Below are 17,456 nucleotides of genomic sequence, written 5' to 3' on the forward strand. Positions count from 1 at the left end.
ACGATGAAAATCGCCGTGGGGAAGGGCCGCTGGCGGGCGGCGCGCCGCGGCGGGGCGGGGCAGTGGGGGCGAGCCCTCGGGCGGCTTCCCATATCCTTAAATAGGTAATTGTAAAAGGGGAGTCCTATGTCCTAAGTATTTACTTTTAGTTCCCTTAGGTCTAGGTTAGGCTTAAAGTTGTGAGAAGCAGGTACCCACGTCAAGTCCAAATGACTATACACGCAACCATAAAGACGTCAATGGATTAGTGTCAAGTTTTACCCACTCGAGTAGAGCAGTTGAAGCGACAGTAAGACAGGGCTAATAATGGCGATGACAGAAGGCCATCATTACTGGATCCCCGAATGCTCGTCAGAATATCGTGCCAATTACATGTCAAAGCTTCTCAACCAATTAAAAGAAATTAAATAATAAAATTGTGGGCTTCGGTAAACACATCTTCCGGGTGTGAAACAAAATGAAGGCAGGAGGGGCTCTGTTAGTTCCTGCCAATTCAAAACAAATGTGCTTATTTGGAAGTTTTCCCGGACACGGTAGTCATATTGATGTAATGCAGACGATCTATCATTCAAGAATTTGTCTCACGGCCTGAGCATACTTCTGAACAACAGAGAGTGCCCAAGAAACCTTGGAAATAAACTGATCACACCACCCTCAAACATCCTTAAAACTACAAGTCAAAAGACATGTGCGATAAATTTGAAACAAAGTCTTCAAGAGAGAAAATTCAGGACAGAGAACAGTAGCGCCATGCAATACACAAACCGCAAAAAATTGACAGATATGAAGTCCTAAATGGCTTCGAGTAAAATACATCAATATAATGGGGAAAACATCAAAAAGATGGCTATAGCCAACTGATAGTTATGATATGTATTTTGGACTTGATTGTTACTGTGATATGTTTCACTCAATAGTCTGAATAAAATATGATATGTCTTATATTGAAATAGTGTTTAACAGCAACAAATTTGAGATACACAAAGAATTCAATAAAGAAAAAACATGAACTCTAAGTCATCAATTCAAATTAAAAATGATATGTTGATTCGTGCTTCAAAATTGTAAGCATCGAGCTAACCGTGGGAAAAAATCGCACACGAAATCTCTAGCCAATCCCTTGTAACACGAAAGTAAAACTTGTTACAAAACATACATTCATTCCTCATTAATGACCTCCAAACAGCTCTGCTGTTGGATACAAAACAATATTATACAATCAAACAATTACTGCAAATAGATAGAAGCAGTGCTTTATACAGTGGTTACTTCGATAATAAGTGTAGTACTTGCAAAAAAACAAATTTGCAGTGGTATGATATGTATGTCGATTTAAGTGAAATCTTGAAAGCGACATGGAGTGAATCCACTTCACTCTTCAACCAAGTTGTACTAGTCAAGAAAATTTATGTAGGTAAAAACTATGACTCCGCCCGAGCAGTATCACTGTTTGACTAACTCTATCACAACAGGAAAGTTAAAGACTTTGTTGCTTTGCTCTGCAACAGGGAAGACGACTTTCATTTACGTCATTCGTTCAAATTCAGGAGTTTCAAGGTGCATTACGTACCCGTAAACTACTCGAATGTGCACCATAACGTCAGGCATCAATTCCGTACCTCTGTGTGCGATAAAATTTTGCTGCGAGCGAGCTTGTGATTTTTAGAACATTTTCCCGGGCCCTGTATAGATTTAAAAAAGGAAAGAAAAAGGACCTTCCCTGTTGCAGGCCTGGATGCTGATATTGTGTGTTTGTGCACTCCTCCGTCTCATCTTTGGCATGACCTCAATTTGGTCATTCGCTTGTCATTTAGTTCTGTGGTTCGAGTCTCAGGAGCGGCAATAGCAAACGAACCAAAGTCTTTTTGAAACTAGGAATAAAGGCGTTTTGTAAACGTTCATAAAAATACTCCTGGTCTATGCGAGAATTTAGAAACGACTATCAAAATTGTATGGACTAAGGACTTGACAGCAGAAAGCCGAATGAGAAAAAGTTGTGCACAAGGGAAAGACACTTTTTACATTTTGTACAGGTCAAGAGAGGAGGAGTACAACGTTCTGGTCAAAATACATCTTGCGTTATGACGATTCGTTACTTATTTTCAAACATCTAAATTCGTAGACACCAAATTAGATATGATTATATCACAGGGAATGAAACCATCTTTACTTTTACGATTTCGCCTTACAATCATATGCGTTGTCATCAGTGTAGTCCGCCCTAGTCCAGGAAGCCGGTGTTGACGAGCTTCTCCAGGAAGAACTTGACGTCGCCGAGCTCCGAGTCCTTGATGCCCAGACTCTTGAGCATGCCGAGGTCGCCGTTTTCAACCGCCAGGAACACGGAACGCAGGTGCTCCAGGTCCGCCCGCATCAGGTGCAGCGCCGCGCCGAAGTCCTCGATCGTCTGCGATTCTGGAGCACACAAAGATCGTAGCCATCAGCGCCATCGAGCAAAGGACAGGTTTCCCCCAGGCATTCCACAGCCCGAGGACGCGGGGAATGCGACAGAATGCGTCAGAATGGGGCTAGGAACGTGATGCTGCAGAACCGCCCTTTGATCTGGCGGTGGCCAATTGAACCGTCGTGAGCCTAGGTGAGCCACTCTGGCACAGTGCAGTAGAAGGAGACAGAGGGACACAGACAGCGCGCCGTGCTTTGGTAATGGCATCGACAGTGCTTCCAAAAGCGAGAGGGAATGCTCAACGTGTTTGCTGTTTCGGGCGTGGCGCGTCCCCTGCAGGCAGCCAGGCAGCCAGCCGGGCATCCAGCCAAGGCAGGCAACACACCGCCGCCTACAACATTATGCAATGGCGGTAGCGGCGAATATTTTCATATTTTAAAGCAATTCGCGTCTCTAGGCTTTAGGCACGGTGTGCACCGTGGCTTTAGGCTTCTCGGGCGCTTCCCGCGGCGGAATGCCTCACTCCGGTGTAGGGCCGAGGCTCGGCCGGGGGTGGGGGTAATAAAGGGGCGGCAATGAAGGCGGGAAAGGGTTGCTCGCTTCTCGGTACCCGGCCAGGCGTTCGCATTAAAACCGCTCGCTTAACGAAGGGCCCTACCCTTTCGTGTTGTTGCATCCTTCATTAGGCGCGCAACGAAGTGGCGCTGCCGAAAACAGAGTACTTTTGCAATGATGATTTTTGTTTGTTTTGAAAAGGACTAGTTTGGTTTACACCGCTTAGTTAAGTACGTGGGGGGGCCTGGCTGGGCGTCCGTGCGAGGCGCCGATCCTCAGGACCTGCTGCTCGCTCCAGATTTCGACCCTTTTCTCCCAGTGTAGCGGGGCTGCGTTGCTGGCGTTGCTGCGCGACTCCCCTCTTTGCCGGCCAAATTAGGCACTTGTTTCCCGGCGCACCGGCCGGGTCTGCGCCCCAGGCTCGTCGAGCAGACATGCCCCGCCCCGCCCCGCCCCACCCCGCCCCAGCTACGTTCCGCGCGTCCGGGACATTCGCACCTCCAGAAAGGTTTAAAAGGCGGTGTAACGTCCCTGCGGGGACCGGTCTACCGTCTAGCCCAGTCTAGTCGCGCAGTCGAGCGTGGCCTCATCGAGGCTGGAAGGCACTGGAAGGCTGGAAGCTTCGCTGCAAGCTCGTTACCCGGAGCTTGTGCCCGCCCTCCTGCCTCTCTCTCCCACTCATGGAGCGTCGCGAGCGGGGCGAGAGGGACAGAGCGACTGGCCGGAATCAACCGGCAGTCGACGGCGTCGCCCTGCTCGCCGTTAACGGGTCGACTACCTTCCGGGGACGGAGAAAATTACCCGCAGCTTCACCTTCTGGGGCGCTGACTCTGTCGCACTCACTGGCCGGCTGGCGTTCTCGCTCGCACCGCTAAAACTGCTGAAACGCCGCCCTGCCATGCCTAACGGTGTCATTTTCCGAAAGTAACGGAGTCGGGGGGTTCGCACTTTACGAGGCACATGTTGGGCTGGGCGGAGGTCGATGTACCGGATCGCGCCTCGCCTTCACACTTCCCGGAAGGCGTTCCCGGAAGGGGGAAATTGGGAAATCGGAAAATGTGGTCGGACATTCTCTCCTCCCGGTGCTGACCGCTGTCAAGGTCACCAAGGCCGTGTTCGCCAAGGGGGTGTTACTTCCGCCGTACCGCCCACTCGGCCGTGCCTGGGGCAGGCTCGTACTGGCCCCCAAAAGGCCCCAGCGGATAAGACCGCAAAAGGCCCCCGATCATAATTGTTTTTACCCTTCATGACCAACTTTGTGAGGCTACCGCTCCCAAACTAGTTGCGGTCAATAGCCTTCCCGATACAGGGCATGAAAGAGCAGGGTCTTAAGAATACTAGGGCGTCGAGGGAGGCCTTTTACGGCAACTACATTGGACACAGTGGCCGCCCAAAGTCAGCAAAATCAGCAAATTTCCGAGATGCGACCACTTTGGTCGAACTTGGTCGGAAAATCGTTGCGGTCAAAGCCAATATCGTTGTGGTCAACGTCTTCCCGATACAGGGCATGAAAGAGCAGGGTCTTAAGAATACTAGGGCGTCGAGGGAGGCCTTTTACGGCAACTACATTGGACACAGTGGCCGCCCAAAGTCAGCAAAATCAGCAAATTTCCGAGATTCGACCACTTTGGTCAAACTTGGTCGGAAAATCGTTGCGGTCAAAGCCAAAATCGTTGTGGTCAACGTCTTCCCGATACAGGGCATGAAAGAGTAGGGTCTTAAGAATACTAGGGCGTCGAGGGAGGCCTTTTACGGCAACTAGATTGGACACAGTGGCCGCCCAAAGTCAGCAAAATCAGCAAATTTCCGAGATTCGACCACTTTGGTCAAACTTGGTCGGAAAATCGTTGCGGTCAAAGCCAAAATCGTTGTGGTCAACGTCTTCCCGATACAAGGCATGAAATAGTAGGGTCTTAAGAATACTAGGGCGTCGAGGTAGGCCGTTGGCCGCAACTAGATCGGACGCAGTGGCCGCTCAAAATCAGCGAAAACGGCTACTTTCGGAGATTCAGTCACTCTTTGACCAACTTTGTGACGTTACTGGTCCCAAACCCGAAGGCCCCGGCAGATATTTCTGCCTGTCTGCCCTGGCCAGCCCGAGCCTGGCCTGGGGTTTGCGAGTCCTGCTAGTCCTACTGGTCCTGCAGGACTACAGGGTTTGCTGGGCGGCCCGAGGCGGCGTGACGGGCCGTCCTCGTCCTGGAGGCGTCCTGGAGGCGTCCCTCAGGAACGCTGTACGCAACGTCTTGTGAGAAGGTGTTGTTGGTTTGGGCGCTTCCCAGCGGACTGTCACCTGGACTCTACACGCCACACGCACACACACACACCTAAACAGACACACACACACACACTCTCTCTCACACACACACACGAAGGGCCGCGGTCCGTGGAGACTAAGCCAGGCGGCCCGGTGAGCACGTCGCAGGGAAGGCCTTGTGGACCTGCCGCCACCCTGACGGCGAGGACAGCACGCCCGTGTGAGGGATCGGAGGAGAATAAAAAGGAGAAGGGGGAGAAGGTAAAACAAGGAGAAGAAGAAGAGGATCCCCGTTCTGGGAAGTGAACGAACGCGATCGCGATAGCCGAGATTAAAGTGGCGTATCTCTCTCTCTCTCTCTCTCTCTCTCTCTCTCTCTCTCTCTCTCTCTCTCTCATCTCTCTCGGGCGGGGGGGGGGGGGGGGGCAAAACTGGACACAGAGCGTGGGGGGAGTGCACGGCCGTGACTGGGCGTCTGAATCCGCTGAATTATGGAGCGGGTAGCGGGGAAGCTGCCTCGCAGCGTGTAGCGGTAGGCGGATGGGGTGGGACCGCCCCTAACCATGGCGCTGGTACGCTGCTTGTAGTGTCGCTTGTAGTGTAGCGCGGGGCGGCGAGGGACAGCACCACCGCTGCGCGCCGCCGCTGCAGCGGGGCACTCACGCACACTCACACAGACACAAACATCCCGTGCAATCACGCACGCACGCTCGTGCGCCCGCGCCCCCGCCCACATGAAACCACCGTCCCTTACACAGCGAGTTAGGGGCCAGCCCTCCCTGGGGCCGCCCATTCCCATTCTGTCCGAATGCAGGTCCGTGCGCATTCGCGGAAACGACACGGATGCGTGACGCCGAAGAGGAGCGGAGCGAGCGTGGGCGCCGGTGCCATTTCGAGGAAAGATTGAGGACACCGAACAGATCGGAGCGCCTGTCGTGGTGAGGGTAGGCAACACACAGCGCACTCAAGGCTACGGCCGGCCTACCACGCAGGCTGGCTGCCTGCCTGGCTGCCGGGCTGGCTGCCTGGCTGCCGGGCGCTGCGTTGGCGAGGGCCGGGCAAATAGAAAGGAACGGTACACAGAGGACAATGAAGCGGTACTTTGACGGAAAGACCCCTCAAGGGCGTGCGGGCGGCGGGCTGGTGGTCGAGGCCCCGAGTCCCAGGCCCGAGGCGAGCAAGGCCGCGCAACAGGCGGGGCGAAGGCTAGAGGCGGGGCAACGCGAGCAACGCGAGCCACGCCACTGTAGTGAGAACAAAGCCGAGCGGGGGTCCACCGCGTCTAAAGGCCATTGGAGGGCTCGCTGTTCGCCCCGGTTCCGGTTTGTGCAGCATGTTGACACGACGGTAGTGTAGGAGCCGAAAGGGCGTCGCCGACGGCAAAAGAAGCAACGCGTCGCTACTCCGCGCGCAAAAGACTCGGCGCCGGGAGTATCGGCAGGCCGACCATTTTCCCATTTTCCCACGGCACGGCACGGGGAATGGGTCCGCCTGACTGCGTGGTCGGTGGCGAAACTTTTTCGTTTCCGAATTCCGTCCGCGTCCCCCTTCCTACCAGAAACGCGTATTTGATGCTCCATTTTTATTCAATTTCCCCGCGCTCTCTTTCCCTCGCGCGACGTGCAGGAGAGCGGCGCAGGCCCGGCAGATTCGGCAAGAATGATGACGCGGGGACAGTTATTGGTGACCTCCGGGCCGACATCCGCTCCCTTTCCGCATCCCTTTCTCGCTCTCCCCGCCTCCGCGTCCCCGTGGAGGCCGTGGAGGCCGTGGAGGCCGTGGAGGCCGTGGAGGCCGTGGAGGCCGTGGAGGCCGTGGAGGCCGTGGAGGCTGCGGAGGCCGTGGAGGCCGCCATGAGTAACGACGGCCATTCCGATTGGCCGCCTCTTCGGACGATATGGCTGCCTTCGCTCTTTTCTTCTTGTTCAGATTGTTGTTGTTGTTGTTAATATCGCAGTTGTTGTATCTCGTGGGAGGCGTCTCTGTTTGTGCCCGTGTGTTATCGTGCAGAGGGGGCGGCGCGCAGGCTCGAGAGAGATAAAGAGAGGGAAAAAGTGCTGGGAAATGTGGAGCGCCATAATGGAAAGAAAGGATTTCTGGAGCGGCTTATTTCTTTTAGTGCCCCCCACCCTGCCGGCCCTGCCCGCCCGACCGCCCTACACCCTAAGGGGGTGGCGCGAGGTTGCCGTGCCGGTCCGGGCCGTCCCGGCCCAGCTGTTGCACGTGAGCCAGTTTCGACATGCAGCTTGCAGCGAATTTGCGGGGCCGGGCGCCACAGCCACAGCGGCGACCCGAATCTGTCGCGAATTACATTTACACGGGACGCACCTTGGACGGCGTTTCCCGCGGCAGCACGAGGGAGGTTGGGACGTCCAAACTGACGCATTCCATCGGGCTTTTTCACTGCGAGACTAAGCCGAACGACACCATGACTATATATCAATCAACAGGACCCCCAATGAAATTGAATTTTCTGTTAGACTCTAACCCTCTCTCTCACACAAAGACAGTTGGCAACCCACACCACGCCGCCTTTTCTTCCCCGGAGTTGGCCACCCTGTCGCGGCACGGCTCGCGCGCCAACTTTTAATCCGGCCTCGAAGGACGGCCCTTCACTGCGCGGCGCTACGCGGCCAGCGTGGCCGACGAGCAGCCATTACCTGGAAGTCCTCTTTATTGCCTGGCCTGGCCCGCCTGGCCCGCCAGGCCGCGAACAAGCAGGCAACAGGCAAACGCGGACAGCGGGGGGACTTTACCGCGGCAGCGCCGCATGTTTTGTTTATGCCGTTTCCGCGGAAACAACCCCAGCGAGCGAGCTGCAGTCACACGTGCCCGGCACCACCGCCGCCAATTTCGCGCCGGAAATTTCGCGCGGGAAATTTCGCGCCAAAAGAATACAACAGGCTGACCAACCCCACGAAGCCTGCTCTTGTTTTTTTGTATCTCTTTTTCTTTCCGCGGTGTGCACGCCGAGATGAAGCCGCCGCGACTCACGCGCCAAGACGGATTGGCGCCGTAAAGGCTTTTACAGTGCAGGTACGGCGGTTTACGAGTTCCGCCGGATGAGGGGCGAACTCGTAACGACACTGCGGGGGTGGGATCAAGGCTGAGCCCGATTTGTAGGCCAAGCCGGCCAAGCCGCGGGCCGGACGCGATGACGTCACTCGTTAGCCTTAGTCTCTAATGAGATAATGAAAAAAAAATTGGACGTTTTCTCATTGAGTTTGGTAAAACGAGTTCTGCTCTTAGGCCAGGAAAACAACTCTTTTGTTGACTCTGATCTCTCTCGCTCGTGGGTTGTTCATCCCCGCGGGATCCGAACCCAGACGATTGTTGAACCCCAGCGAAGCCCTACCCGGTCGATCGATCATAATTCAGCCTCCATTCCGTTGCGAGGGTCATCCAATCAAATAATGCCAGGCCAGGGGCAGCCGGGGGCCAGGGCTCGGCGTGGGCCACCAGTAATAAACCAAATAACGAAGTCCCACTGGAAGGGAGAGAAATAAATATAATTCACTGCGCGAGTCGTGTGGGCCGGAGCGGCTTGGCGGCGTCGAGTGGTTTCGTTTTCAACGGCCTGTGTGCTTCCGGAGGCAGTGGCGCGTGGCGCCGTGGTTCGAAGAGCGCCAAAGGAAGCCATGTACCTCAATGGCCGCTTTCATCTCGCACGACCGGAACGCCAAAACTTTGCTCCAAGTGCGATAGTCCAAGAAGTGCCCGGGATAATTGGCCTTTTTCGAATCGATGAATCGATGTGCACTAGTTGTCGTTTTCGTTTTAAAAAAAATGCAAACTTGAAAAAAGGCCTTACCCGAGAGCGTGATGGCCACCTTCTCCACGCCGCCCAGCGGCCCCAGCGCGTCCCGGGCCTTGCTTCCGAACAGCTTCTCCAGGTAGTTGGGGCCGTGGCTCGCCAGCAGCGACTGCAGGAAGCTCGCCGTCTCCTCCACTGGTGGCCGCTTGGCTGCAACATTAAAAAAACACATTCATTTTGCGATTTTTTTTTACAGTGACAGTAATTGGCGTCGAGAGTCGCGTGCGCCGTGCAGGTGCACTGGCTGCGTCGATGTCGCAGGTGTTTTATTTCCCGGTGAGAACAGTGACCCTATGGTCGCGTGTCTGGCAGCATATGCAGCGCTCATTAAAAAAACAACAGCTAAACGAAACACCAACAACAACGTTAGAAAAATCTCGGTTTCAATCAGATTAGTTCTTGTGAAATGGTAGAGTAGGCCTAGCTGTGCAAACAAAAAAATTAGATCAGAAAAAATGTACACGAGAAGAGTGGCGAGACAGGCCGATCTCTGCGCGGCACTCCTCGAGGCACTGCTAGCGAGTGGCCTGCACGGCCTGCACGGCCTGCATTGCGCGGCCCCAGATCGAGTGGCGCCCACACTGTTGATACGGAGCCTCCCTCCTCCGCCACTCCGCTCTGCACTCCGTCGGGCTGAGCGACACTCACACGCCAAATTAACTCCATTAAACGCGGGGCCGCGGGGCTGCAATTTCCATACATCCCTATTACGGGCCGTTACGAGGCCTGTGTTGGGGGGAGGGGGGGGGGGCTCCCCGGAGAGAACCCCAGCATCGGCCCGCAGCGCAGTACAGCCTGCGGGGGGAGGCCTCCCCCCCCTCTCTCTCTCTCTCACACACCTCTCGCCTGCGGAGAAGATCATATAACCGAAGATCCTAAATAATCGTGAACGTAAACATTCACAGCTTCAAAAAGACATCAAACTTTCATTTAAAAAAATTACGAACAAATAAAAAGATCGAATGTTCCTGAAAGTTTCCGTTTTGAATTTCGTGACGCTTGGCGCGCTTCGGCTGCCCTAGTTCCGCCCGCGCCACCGTAATGGGCCACCTAATCCCTTTGGCGCGAAAACTCGTTGACGGTGAAGGGCGGGAAGGGCCTCTTCGGCGAGCAGGCCGTGACAAACGGGCCGACGTGAGGGCGGGGCGGGGCGGGGGTTGGCAGCCCTGGCGCCACGCGCGCCCCGCCGCAACAGGTGGCAGCACTGGACTGGGTGTCTCGACCCGAGACCGCGGCCTCGCAAAGCACGCGAAGCTCGCCGCGAAGCTCGCCGCGAAGCGAGCAAAGCGCGCAAAGCTCGGCGCCGAAGCCTCGACGCGGATCCCCGCGGGGCGGACGGCCCGACGCCGCTGCCGGTTTCATCAACGTTTCACGACGGTTCCGAACCGTGGTTCTCTCTCTCTCTCTCTCTCTCTCTCTCTCTCTCTCTCTCTCTCTCTCTCTCTCTCTCTCTCTCTCCGCTCCCCCGGGACGGCGAATGAGTGCGAGAGAGATGGAGCTCCGCCCTGATGGCGAAGGCTTCCGGCCTTGGCGTGCGCCCACCACCCCCCCCCCCCCCCCCAGCCCGGCCAGTACGGAGGGTAAATAATGGCACCTCTCTGTACCTTTCACCTCCAGTGTCATGGCGACCCGGCGAAATTGCGGCGTTCGCTGCAAGAGGCGAGGCCGCCATATGGCCAGAGTGTTATTGCACCGGTTGCCAGGTGTTGGGGCAGTGCTGGGGCAGTGCTGGGGCAGTGCTGGGGCAGTGCTGGGGCAGTGCTGGGGCAGTGCTGGGGTCACCCTGACGCACCCACCGGGTACGAGACGAGCCTCCACCACGAGCAAGCCAGCTAGCCACCCCGTCGACGGAATCCTGCAAGGGACTGACCATCTGGCCGGACACAGCAACCGTCTGCTAAGGGAGTGGATTTCCGAGCGACCCTTCCCCGCCGTCTCCCCCTTCCAGGTCCGCGGCGAACCCCCACTTTCCTGGCGCGCATCTCCCCGGCCGGGACGCATAATTCGGTCCATCGGCGCCACTGCAATATTCATGAGGCCATTCCGTTAGTCCTTTACTGCCGCAGCGTCTCTCTCGCACCCGGGGCTCCGCGCCATGCCGGAGGGAGGGAGGTAGAGGCCACGGCGCCACTAGGCGCCACGGCCTCGCTGGCGTGAAGCGGCGCGACTCCCGGAAGCGTCATTCCTCGGTCCGAAGCCCAAACCGGCGCCAAATTCAAACGACCCCGAGCGGAGCGGCGGCGGCGTGCGGGCTGCGGGCTTGCTGGTGGCTCCCGCCGCGCCGTGCCTCCACGGCGTGGTGCATATTTCATCCGAAAGCGAATCGGTGCTCGCCTCGCCTCGCGCCTTCGTTCTGCCAGCAGGGCCACCACCCACCCCCACCCCGGCGCCGTCGTCGACACGGTGCAGACACGGCGCAGCGCCGAGCAACAACTCCACTGCTCGACGCCGCCCTCTGCTTCTTCACCCCCACCACTTTTCATTTTGGGCGTCAGCCTTTTGTGTTTCTCCATCTGTTTTACACGCATGCCTTCCTCTCGCGCACGCACACGCGCAAACACACACACACACACACACACACACACACACACACACACACACACACACACACACACACGCACACACACACGCTCACACACACATTGTGGCGTCACCAGGCGGGGCAGGTGTGAGTCGCGCGAGCTTGAGACCCCTTCAGACGAGTCCACTCGGGCTTCACTCGACATTCCGTCATCCGCGGAGGAGCGAGGCGGTCTGGGCGTTGTGGGTGTGTGTGTGTGCGCGCGTGTGTGTGTGTGTGTGTGTCTGTGTGCGTGGTGTCAAAGCCCTGCAAAGCCCTACCGCGCGGTCTTTTCCTCCTTTTTCGGGGTGTCTGCATAGGGCGTATTTTTTCGCGTTGCCTTGCATAAGGTACAGAAAGGTATCTACCTTTCCACGGGGGCGCTCCTGCTTGCGCCAAACATTAATTCTCGTTTTTTCGAGTCCCCTGACCACGGTACCTCGATGTTTTTGTTGTTTTTCAAAGTTTTTTTTTTTGGGAGGAAGGTCAAACAACTCACCGGCCGTGCACAGCTTGGAGTCCTCGTCGTAGCCGTCCGGGCAGTCGGGCGCGCCGTCGCACAGGTACTGGATGGAGATGCAGGCGCCGTCCCCGGGGCACTTGAACGGCTCGTACGGGTGGCACGCCTCGGCTGCAACGGACAGAGAAACACGAACACGTCAGCAACGCCGAAGCGACAAAACGACACGAAACGGGGCGCTGGGGGATGGAGGCTGGCCGCCTACGATCAGTAGTGGTCTAGCCCGTAATGGTAATGGTAATGGACGTGGGCCGCCGTACTCGGGAGTGCGGCGGGGTGCCTACCCTCGACTTCGCAGGCGCCTCCCGCTACAGAATCAGCACATCAAAGCAACTGTCACACTGCAAACCTAACTGTCTACGAAGGACACACTTACAGATGCATGCTTGCAAGTACACACATACAAACGCCTATGCTTAGCATGGAGTTCATACGGCGCCAAGCGCGCGTATGTAAGTGTGTACTTGCAAGCGTGCATTGTAAGTGTGTACTAAGTAGACAGTTGGGTTTGTAGTGCACGCGGAGGAGTGCGGTTGCCCGGCCTACGTTGGACGCAGAGGCCGCCCCTCGCTGAGCCCCTTGTAGGTCCGCCACACTATAGAATTTGGCTCTGTGTTTCGCTAAGCAGGCGATGATGGACGTCCTCGCCTGCGGGGGGCCTCGCGCCTCACGCCCTGCGCGCTGACTCCGAACGGCGCCCTCGTCGCTCTGTCTCTCTCGCACTCGCAGGGCGTCCCGTAGGGGTGCGAGAGAGACAGAACATGCAGGCCCCGCCCCGCGCCGCGGCCTGCCCCAACGAAGGCGAGAGTGTCGGCCCCGGCCGGCCGCCCTGGCAGAGCTGGCAGCCGCCCGTGGCGCTGCCCGCATTCAATTATGAAGCGACGACGCAATATGGGGCCCGGCCCGGCGGCTCGCTCCGGAACAGGGTCTCTCCGTCTCTGTCGCGCGCGAGCGGGGCGCGCCGAGAGTGCGAGAGAGACTGTTCGGGATCGGGCCGGCCAGTGGTGTGCTCTACCCACACGCCCCACCCCGCCCCCGCCCCGCCCCGCCCCGCCCCGCCCCCCGCCCCGCCCCGCCCCGGATGATCCCCCGCAACACGTTTACATTGCGGGAACGGCCGAGCCCTGGGACGAGCTCTGGGGCACTCGGCCGTGCAGAGCCCTGCCTTGTTTTCGTTTCGCCCCATTTTTGTCATTTCCATTTCCCCCTTTTCTCCTCAGTCTGCCTCTCTCGCTCCTCGTTGGTCGCCGCGGTGTGCCGCGAGGAAAGGAGAGAGAACGCGTTTAACTTTGGGACACTGAATTTGCAATAAACGTCGTTGTTCTTTTCATTCTTTATTTATGGAACGAAGCTGTGGTGCGTCTGCTCTTAGGGAAAGCTCCACGGCAGCGCCGCAATGCCATGGTTGCTTCTAGTGCAGCTTGCACCGAAGGGGCCGGGGTGGGGCTGCAGGCGACTGCAGCGTGGCGGGTACAGTGTAGCGAACCCGAAGCGACGCCCCCTCGCGCGGGCGTTCGCCTCACAGCACTTCAGCAGGTCCACCTCACCTCGCCGCGCCTTGCCGCGTTACCCCGAACAGAGGTCCTTTAGGTTAACTTTTCGGCGTTAGGGGCTGGCGGGTCGGACGGGGCTGGCAGCCAGGCACGCTCAGCACTCGGTGGCGCTGGGGCGCGCGGTCGGGTCGGTCTCATTTCCTTTGAATGCCTCGCCCCGCGCCGCGCCCGGAACCATCTTCCGTCTCTGTCACTCGCATCGCCGGCATGGCTGGGCCGCAGTGGGTGCGACAGAGACGCAGAGCGCCCCGCACGCACGGCCAGGGGGGCCAGGGCCCGGCTGGCTGGCAAAGTGTTTGCCTTTACGCAGCGCCGCGCGGCCCGGCCAAGACACTCCGCTACATGCATGGCGGCACGGCGCCCGGTCCCAAGGCAGGCAGCCAGCCAGGCAGGCAGGCAGCCCGGGGCTGCATGCATAATGCATGACCGGCCGGCCCATCCCGGTCCATCCCCCGGCAGCGCTCTGTCTCTCTCGCACGCCGAGGCCCGGCCTGCGAGTGCGACAGAGACAGAGCGACGCCTCCGCAGCAGGCTGCCGAAGCAGGTTATCTGCCCACGGCTGGCGGTGCAGTTACCCATCATTCCGCTCTGCCTCTCTCGCACTCACGGGTCGTCTCGTGTGTGCGACAGAGACGGAGCGCTGTTCGGGCCGACGACGCAGCAAAGGAAGCACCACGACCGACCACTCTGCTGGACGTGCAGTGGCCTGGTCGACCGCTGATTGGCTGGCCGATGACGGGAAGGGGAGGGGAAGGTGATGCGGACACGCAGCGCACGTCGACCCGAACAATTAGCCTGTCTGTCGCCCTGTCTGTCTGTCTGTCTGTCTGTCTGTCTGTCTGTCTGTCTGTCTGTCTGTCTGTCTGTCTGTCTGTCTGACTGTCTGATTCGAGTCTGCCCTTTATTTCGGGAACTTTATCTGATGCTTCCGACAACAAGGGAAACAATCGAGAGAATACGTTAATGACCTTGAATTTCGCAGCGCATGCCTCTTTTCGTGCATTTCATCTCTCATCGTCAGCTGAATTTATATTTTTGATAATGGTTTATTATTTCAGCATACTATCAGCCACCAGGATAGTGCCAGAAAAAAAAGCTACAAGACAAAGCACAAGAGACGAAGGCTAATGAAAGCAGTGTGAAACAAAAAGGCGGTGGTCTACTTTATTTACTTTTTTATGTAAAGGGGAGGTCATCATCCCTGTGGCGACGTGGCGTGGCCGGAGGGGGGGGGAGGGGGAGGGGGAAGCACTGATGGAGAGTTGTCATGCGAGCCTGTTGCTCTACCCGACTCTCGGGCTTCCCTCCGCGGTTCAGAAGTCTCTCGGAGAAAATAAAAAGCCAAACAAAAAAAAAAAAAACCGTCAAAAATGGAAGGCCTCACTGAAAGGGGTGTTGGAGTGTGGACTCTCCAAGAGAGAAAGATGAGAGACAGCAAAGAGCCCCCGGGCAGCAGGCAGCCGCTGTCGGAGAGGCACTCGGCGGTACGGCGGGCTGGCCTACCCTCGACTTCACAGGCGCTCCCTCGGATACACCCACAGACTGAATCTTTTTCTTACATGGTCGCTGTAGCTTGAGGCAGGCCAGGCGCCCAGCTCTTTTCGCGCCAAGCACTTGTCCTGGCGGTGGCTGCGATAGGTCGACGTCGATGGATCGATGTATCGAACGGCTCGACCCGGGCCTACACTACTATACACACGGCACCACCACGCCGTCGTTTCGACAGGCTTGTCCATTGTCGCGTGCCTCCGAAATGAAATGTTTGATGGGGCGGGGGGAGGGGCAAAGCCTCGGGCAAGGCACTGCCCCGTGTTCCATGACGATTCCATAGGTCAGAGTTGAGGGCCCCGCGGCGTCCGCGGTGTCCGCGGCGTGAGGTTGTGTCAACTTTTCCAAGAATAGCGCCCGATAAGGTCCTCGTTTCGTGTCTGCCTCGTCATACGGCGAGGAGCAAACAATACCAATCATTGCGGCGTCTGCCCCGTCTGGCCTGCAGCTGGTTGATGATGACAGGGGGGGGCAACAGGTCGGTCTGGGGGGATTACAGTGTGTGAGCCCCTGGGTCCTCGGGGACGGTGGGGTGAGGAAGACAGGCCGATCCGCTTCCAGAACAAATCTGTTAAACGGTGACGTGGTGGAAAAAAAGTGCTCGCCTTTGCCCAGAGAAGGGAGACCTTTGGCAGTGTCCCGTCCGAATCGGCTTCCTGCCTCCCACCCGCCAATTTTCACCTGGCTTTCAGCAGCGAAGTCAAAACGAGACAAAAAAGGAGACAGCGAGGGAGGGTGGGGAAAAAAGGAATGGGAATTTGAGTCGATGGGGCCTGGCGATGATCGCGCAGCCCCGTCACGTACCGTTTAGCATTCCGGACTTGTCGACTCGGCGCTCACCTTTCCGTCGCGAACAGTCTGGAAACAGTCCGGAACGGTCTGGAAGGGGCCCGGCCGGGCCGCCGACCCGTTTCCCGAATGCCCTTTTTCGGCCTCTGATTGGTCCGTTGGCGGGTCGCCCCCGGCTGTGGTTTGAATGCGCAAAGCTCCCGGTCCGCACCGGACCGCACCGGACCCAACCGCCGCCGCCGCCGACTCCGGGCTGCGGCTGACGAGTATCCCACGCCGAATCCGCCGCATTGATTAGAAACGCCCCACAGCGCGGCGGCCGAACGCGCTAGACCGCCCCGCCGGGAACAGACGTCACTCGTGCCTCAGTCAGCCGACGTCGTTCTCTTTGATCCCTCCTCGGGAACGAAATGTGTTTGCAAAGTCACGAGCCAAAAGTGGTGCTTTATTTTATGAAAAAAGAAAACGTTCGGTGTTTTCTGTTAGCAATCTTTCAGCCCGCAGTCTCCCCACAGGAGCGGCGGCGGCTAGGTGGCGGGGGGTAGCGTGGGAGAGAAAGCCAGCGACACCGCGTGTTTGGATTTGCGGGGGGGGGGGACGTTCCCCCGGCCAAACGGGATGGCGCCCTGATGGCCTCATTAAACATGCATGGTTGCGGTGCAGTAAGACGCAACCGCCGGCAAATAGGCTAACAGGGGCACTCCTGTCTCATCAGGGGAGAGAGAGAGAGAGAGAGAGAGAGAGAGAGAGAGAGAGAGAGAGAGAGAGAGAGAGAGAGAGAGAGAGAGAGAGAGCTGAGGGTCCGCCCCCACACAGAGACGGACCGCAGCCAATTAGGAGCGAAGACGGGGCGGCAGGGGCCAGCACGGCCAACACGGTGTGCCAGTCGAGGTGGCGACTTGACTTCCACGGTTCCCGCACCGATTTCCCACCGTTGCCAACGTGCGCGAAACTAATTCCAAGCCGAGACCGCGGCCCTGCAGCGTGATTTCGTACCCGCACTCGACCGCAGTGCGGAGCACCGGGCGTACTCTGTCAAGAATTTATGCGCGAACTGTCGAATGTTCCTTTTGCTTTATCCGTACTGCGTCCCTCGCAGTGCAGCAACGAAGAAAAAGTTGGTGCGTCCATGTTTCACGTCACGGCGCAGCAACCACCGTCGCTATTTCTCATATTTCTCACCGAGAGTTGGACAGTGTTTGCCGAGGGGGAACACCCATTGCGAGCGCCACGAAATTTTTAATTAAAATTAGTTTTGCTGGCCGACTAGGTAGGTAAAAAACGTTAACATCTGGTTTGGTTTAGTTTGTAAGGTACTTTCTCAGTCGGTATAAGGTTGCAACAGGTATGAACATTAAATTTTAGTTAATTCGCATAAAAATTGTTTAGAGTGTGCCTGGTGCGGCAAATCGGCTTTAGCGAAACGCCTGGGCGACGACTCCGGCGCTCAAAGGGC

At 57.3% G+C, this 17,456-nt stretch overlaps 1 protein-coding gene across 1 annotated transcript in view; it reads right to left on the bottom strand.

Annotated features, from left to right (window-relative positions):
- Positions 1-2,145: 2,145 nt before the first annotated feature.
- The window catches only part of LOC117652451 (IDLSRF-like peptide), a 36,584-nt gene continuing 21,273 nt past the window's right edge, over positions 2,146-17,456 (bottom strand). The window contains exons 2-4 of the mRNA XM_034397387.1: positions 12,090-12,221; positions 9,028-9,180; positions 2,146-2,415 (exon numbers count right to left, since the gene is read on the bottom strand). Coding sequence (XP_034253278.1) covers positions 2,222-2,415; positions 9,028-9,180; positions 12,090-12,221 — 479 coding nt within the window. The 3' untranslated portion in view covers positions 2,146-2,221. The remainder of the gene's footprint in view (positions 2,416-9,027; positions 9,181-12,089; positions 12,222-17,456) is intronic.

Source organism: Thrips palmi, unplaced genomic scaffold, assembly GCF_012932325.1.
Source record: "Thrips palmi isolate BJ-2018 unplaced genomic scaffold, TpBJ-2018v1 HiC_scaffold_7, whole genome shotgun sequence".
In the NCBI taxonomy this organism is placed as follows: Eukaryota; Metazoa; Arthropoda; class Insecta; order Thysanoptera; family Thripidae; genus Thrips; species Thrips palmi.